The sequence below is a fragment of the Lagenorhynchus albirostris genome, chromosome 2 (genome assembly GCF_949774975.1).
Source record: "Lagenorhynchus albirostris chromosome 2, mLagAlb1.1, whole genome shotgun sequence".
Classification (NCBI taxonomy): domain Eukaryota; kingdom Metazoa; phylum Chordata; class Mammalia; order Artiodactyla; family Delphinidae; genus Lagenorhynchus; species Lagenorhynchus albirostris.
Genome location: NC_083096.1, coordinates 170,401,293 through 170,407,518, shown reverse-complemented (window position 1 = coordinate 170,407,518; position 6,226 = coordinate 170,401,293). Strand labels below are relative to the sequence as shown.

Sequence of the window (6,226 nt, the reverse complement as noted above, 5' to 3'; positions counted from 1 at the left end):
ATGGCTCTGCATTCAGAGTGCCTGGGTTTAATTCTGTCTTTGCCACTTACTGTGTCCTGAGGCAAGTTTCTCAGCCTCACTCTGTGCCTGAGTTTTCCCTTCTGTAAAATGGGAATAATAAACAATGACCATTTCATAGGGTTGCTAGGGTTAAACAAGGCTAATGTATGTACAGAGCCTGTCACATAGAAAAAATTCATTGTTAGCTATTATTGTCACTATTATTATTTAAGTAATAAGTCAAACTAATAACTACGCTTTGTCAAACATATTCAAGGCCCCCTAGAGAAAGAACTCTTCTCTAATAAGCAAAGATTTAACAGCAAATGGTGTAAATTCCACATTTACATACAATATCAAGAGTTGCAAGCTGTGTGTGTGTGGGGGGGGGGCGCTGAGCTGCGGGCATGTGGGATCTTAGTTCCCAGACCAGGGATCGAACCTGCACCCTTGTAGTGGAAGTGCGGAGTCTTAACGACTGGACCGCCATGGAAGTCCCACGAGTTGCAATTTTTGAGGAAAACAGCTTGGGAACATACCTTTAGAAACCTCCTTTGACATACCTGTTGTTGACAAAACAAATTAGAAGCAGTTAAAACTAAGCTAATGAATTTAAATAAAGGCAGAAAATTACTCCAACAGAAAAAAAAAAGCCTTCAAAGTTAAGAATCTTGTGGAAATTATAGAAAGAATACAGTAATAAAGATGGTAGAGGGGCTTCCCTGGTGGTGCAGTGGTTCAGAATCTGCCTGCCAATGCAGGGGACACGGGTTCGAGCCCTGGTCTGGGAAGATCCCACATGCCGCGGAGCAACTAGCCCCGTGAGCCACAATTACTGAGCCTGCATGTCTGGAGCCTGTGCTCCGCAACAAGTGAGGCCGCGATAGTGAGAGGCCCGCGCACCACGATGAGGAGTGGCCTCCGCTTGCCGCAACTAGAGAAAGCCCTCGCACAGAAACAAAGACCCAACACAGCCATAAATAAATAAAAAAATAAAAATTAAAAAAAAGATAGTAGAGATTAGTTTCTTAAAAAAGGAAAACTCAGCACAGCTGAGGGATGCCGTTTAGCATCTCCTGGCTCATCTCCTGTTCATCGAGGAGTTTCTAAGCCAAGAGCTTCAACAGTTCTAGCTCTTCAGCTTCAGCTCTGCAGAACTGAGTGACCATCTGTTTTACCACAGAAATGCAAAGCAACTCTACACGCTGGAAAGTAATGTCAGTCAGAACCTCTGACTGGGGGAAACAGTTTAATAATGGTCTTTATCCAATTAAGAATAGACTTTCTCTTCATGGATAAGATTAGAACTTTTGCTTAACCCAAAGAACTGTGATTTATCAGGTTCCAAAGATGAGAAACTTCAACTATAATCCTAAATTTTTGGATTAAGGTTTTAGTTGGCTAAGTACAGCAGTTCACGTGTAAGGCTGGCTTAACCTCTTTCTCCTGACAGATCAGGATGGCAAGGGAATCTCGGCCTGAACCAGAATAACTTCTTAGGTTCTTTAAAGTAGGTATAAGGGGACTTCCCTGGTGGCACAGTAGTTAAGAATCTGCCTGCCAATGCAGGGGACAAGGGTTCGATCCCTGGTCCGGGAAGATCCCACATGCCGCGGAACAACTAAGCCTGTACACCACAACTACTGAGCCTGTGCTCTAGAGCCCGCGAGCCACAACTACTGAGCCCACATGCCACAACTACTGAAGCCCGTGCGCCTAGAGCCCATGCTCTGCAACGAGAAGCCACTGCAATGAGAAGCCCGCACAACACAATGAAGAGTAGCCCCTGCTCACCACAACTAGAGAAAGCCCGTGCACAGCAACAAAGACCCAAAGCAGCCAAAAATAAATAAATTTAAAAAAAAATTAAAAAATAAAGTAGGTGTAAGGATAGGTTAGCAAGCCTATCCTGGGGCTGACAAAATTTTATAGAAGAGCAACAATGGAAAAAACATCAAAGGTATTAGTATATTACCTAGCTCTTGTTTCTAAGTAATTTTCCTGTTAGTTACAGACAATAGACATGACTGGACCAGGGCTCCTTTAGTTAAATCTGCGAGGATGGTTAGGATAGATTTCGGTGTTGAATGCTTTTGTCACATTACTAAGGAAAGGACTCCACCCTTCCTGCAATGGTATATCTCTTCTTTCTCATTTGAGCTTTAAGAAGCCAACAATCTCTCTCCCAGCACTTTGTAAGATTCATTTATCAAAGGCAGTTTGTAGGTGGTTTAAGGACATATGAAACACTGTAGCTGAGCTCACTAAAAGCCACTAACAGAGAGTACTGAAGCCACTGATCCACACGAATAATTGCTGAGTTATCTTTTGCGTTTGCTGTTTTCCTTTCTGTAACATGGAAGTAAAAATTGTGTTCTGCTCCTTGAGAATGGCTGGAAGGGAAATAACCCAAACATCTTTTTGTCTCAACGTCAGGAAGGTGCATGTCTTTGACAAGCTGGGGATTTTCCCTGGAAGAGTGCAATGGCCCTCTTGTCTTTTCCCATGCTGAAAGCAAGGACAGTTTTGTCCTTACCTGAATTCTGTGAATTTAACAGAGTGTCAGGGTAGGAAGGGACCTTAAATGATCTAAGTGTCTCACTCTATGGTGGAGTACCTGATATACAACATAGCCACCAGGTGACTGTTCAGGCCTTCTTTTTAAAATAAAACAATATCATAAAACACAGAAACCAACCAAAATCCTGCCACTTTTGATTCCAGAAGAGTATTCTTAGCACAGGTTCCTAACAACTGTACTATTAAGAATTATTACCTGCTAAACAGCATAATAGAAAATTAGAATTACTTTTAGAATTAGGTCTCTAGGGTTTATCAATTCTTTTGCAGTGCTGTATTTTTCTAGTCCAAGGACATGTGTAGACATTAATCATGAAAAACTGGAATTTATGATCTTGAAAACAAGGACCTTAATAAAATACAAAATGATTTTTAAAAATCTCTTATGCATTAAATAATCAGGTTCAATGTAGTTAGAAACATTTACCATCCATATAAAAATTCAAAAAGCAAATAAACTGGAGCTTGTATTTGAACAGAAAATGGATGGTGGCTGATGCAAGGGGTGGAGTGGCAAAGACTCAAAGTAAGTGTAACACTTACGGCTACTTCAGAGGATAAGGAAAGGCTACTTCCAGGATACTGGAAACTTTTAAATATAAGCTACAGTTCAGCAGCTTTTAAAATTTCATGTTTATTCATATTTTTCAAAATATATGTACATAAAAAAAGGAAGATTTACAACAGGAAAGATTGCCTTACATGCAACACAAATTCCAATAAACTCATGATGGGATCATACATTGATTATGGATCTAATTCAAGCCAATCTTCTCAAGTCCAATTCCCAGCCACACTTCAGGCTGCAGATGGGATCCCAGGAGACAATGCAAATGGAATGAATTAAACAAACATCTTTCGCCTCTGGCAGCACTCAAGGGGCCAGAAGATGTACACCAAAAAGTTTAAGACAATTAAAATGTCAAGTGCCACAGGGAAGATAAATGATAACCAGAAATCAATATTTCTTAGAAAGCTAGTGCTATTTAACACAACTTCACAATACTAAAACAAATACAAATAAGAAAGGGTTAGGTAGTCGGGCTTCATTTGTTTTTTCTTTTCTCTTTTTAAGTAACTCAAAAAGGAAGCCACTTGCTTGTTATCAAAAGTGCTATGGAAAGAAAGGAGGGGAAAAAACCCACAGTTTATTTTAGCAAATTGTATGTTTTTTCACTTAACAATTCTACATTAGTAATGGTATAACTCTCCAATATTTCCTTATAAAAAAGGCAAAGAGGAAGTGACAACTCATGCTCCAAATATTAAAAAATATATTTAAACATTTGATCAAGAAGATTTTATATGTTTTGATTTTTGGTAACACAGGTGACGCCAGAAATCACAAATTCAGTATGTTCCTATATTTCCCCTTCCGTCAAAAAACAAGTGGTGGAGAGATCTTGTGCTTGCTTTTGAGGGAATGCAATGCCCAGGGGTCAATGAAAAATACCTAGAAATTGATCAATGTGAAAAGGGGCCCAAAGGAGTCGTGCATCTTCAGAATTGAATGAGATCATAATGTTTTTGGCCTATTTCCAAAGCTAAGACATCTCTGTGTTTATAGTTGGAGAGAAGGGGCTAGTGGAGTGGTTTTATAAATAAGATTAGTTATTATAGCTATAACTGAAGTCTCCAGGCAGGAGGTGTTATGATTCAGTCAGTGCTATACTGCCTCCTTTTTACTTCCAGCACCTGACTAGCATCCCATTCTTGATGCTTTCTAACAAATATAAAAATCTTCGCAACCGTTTAGATAAAACTGGAAGAAAAAAAAAAAAAAAAGCCAAAGCTGACCATAAAAAAAGAAAGAGGCTTGGGGTGGGGGGAGAAAAAAGGACAAGTATAGATTATACAGTTCAGGGAAGTCCAGAATTATCACAGAAATTAAAATGACTGGGAGGGAGGGTGCGGGGGGAGGGGCAGGCACCAAGAAGAGCACCTAAAGCTAACAAATGGCTAAACTGGTTTATTTATATTCCCTCCCTATAATGTTCATAGGGGAGGAAAAAAAATGTAATTTTAAAAGCATCGAACTAAAACAAATGCACACTGACCTTAGAAAATAAGATTTTGAATTTCATCATGATACCCTTTTTTCCTATAAAATTTACTTTTTTGCTTTGAAAGATTTCTTCATGGTGGATTTGCCCTTGCCAGGCAATTTCACTTCCTTTCTCACACTGGCTGCAGGCTTCTTGGAAGAGCTACCACTAGGTTTTTTGATGACTGGGGGTGAGGGTCTGGCTTTCTTGGCAGGAGTTTTGGCCTTAGGAGGGGCTTTCTTGGGCAGGGGCCTAGCTTTCCCTCGCTGGGCAGCTGGGACTTTAGGTGCAGGCTTGGACCCTCTCTGCTTCATGGATGCAGCCTTCCCTGGCGACTTGGCTGGGGTTTTCTTCTGCAACCTGTGAGAACCAAAGAGCAAAGGCAATTACTTAGTACTTGAGAGATTCACTTCACCAGGATGACCAGATACTTTGCCAAAAAAGAAATAGCAAAGGTAGAAGTCACCTAGGTTAAGAAGAGGAATGTGGGTTATTACTTTTTACCTAAAGGCTTTACTAAAATTGTATAAAAACTCAACCAATTCCTGAAGTCTACACATAATTCCATGTTTTTCCTAGAAAAATATGGAATTCTTTTTCTTCAAATAACCAAACTATGGACACACACACACACACACACACACAGGTTTGACCAAAGAGTTATTACATATTCACAGTGTTTCACAAGTTTAGAGCCTCTAAATGCTCAAGAACAAGACAAATTCAAATGTTACACAAAGAATCTGAGAAGGATCCTGAACTGTCAACACACTTTTCACAGCCTCTCCTAGTGCTGTCATTTTCAGCTCTAAGAAGGGTTTTCCACACGTCCCCACCTTCTCTTAGGTGGTGGCTCTTCATCCTCAGAGTCCTCCTCTGATGACTCATCTTCATCTTCATCCTCATCTTTAGAATCATCTGGCTCTTTCTTTGGAAACAGAACTCCTGGGCTAGTAAGAAAAAAAAAAGTAAAGAGAAGTCCCATCAGGACAAGGAAAAGAATGTGAACCTAGATATGCTCTTTCCTGGACATAACCCACTTCCTCCCACCCTCCCCAATTATGTCAAGTTAGGTTACAAATATCAGGTACAATTTAACCTATTTTGAACAAACATATGAAGTTATGACAAATCTATAAAAGTCCCAGACCATACCTCATTCCCTTCCTCCCTCCATTTAATAAAACTGATACTTCCATCATTTATTTAGTAAACAATTATTTAAGCTCCTGACATGTGTTTGGCACTGTTATCAGCCACTGAATATATAGCAGTGAATGGTCTATACAGCGGTGAACAGCCTACAGAGCAGTATATGTTTTCTGCCTTTATGATACTGGCAAAAGACCTCAAAAGTGTCATAAAGCCTGAATCTCTTCAAAGTTTTTGAGAAACTCAGCAAGGATATTCTAAATTTTCTTTGTCCTTAATGGTAGAAAACTTGATCCCACTGATTAATAAGTCCTTAAATTATAACACTGTATGTGCATGATTTTAAGAATATTTAAACATTTGAAAAACTCAAATAATATACATTCAATCAAGTAACACTTATGTTTATGCACAAAGAACAACGTAAGCAAGCTACACTACACTGCTAA

At 39.5% G+C, this 6,226-nt stretch overlaps 1 protein-coding gene across 7 annotated transcripts in view; it reads right to left on the bottom strand.

The window, feature by feature from the left end:
* HP1BP3 (heterochromatin protein 1 binding protein 3) overlaps window positions 1-6,226 on the bottom strand; it is a 38,177-nt gene continuing 31,951 nt past the window's right edge. For 6 of the 7 annotated variants that reach the window (XM_060141196.1, XM_060141199.1, XM_060141195.1 and 3 more), the window contains 2 exons: window positions 5,462-5,575; window positions 3,196-4,985 (listed from right to left, as the gene is read on the bottom strand). In XM_060141196.1, coding sequence (XP_059997179.1) covers window positions 4,691-4,985; window positions 5,462-5,575 — 409 coding nt within the window. In that variant the 3' untranslated portion in view covers window positions 3,196-4,690. Of the gene's footprint in view, window positions 564-3,195; window positions 4,986-5,461; window positions 5,576-6,226 lie in introns of those variants that run through there. The other variant, XR_009539068.1, reaches the window with a different exon arrangement.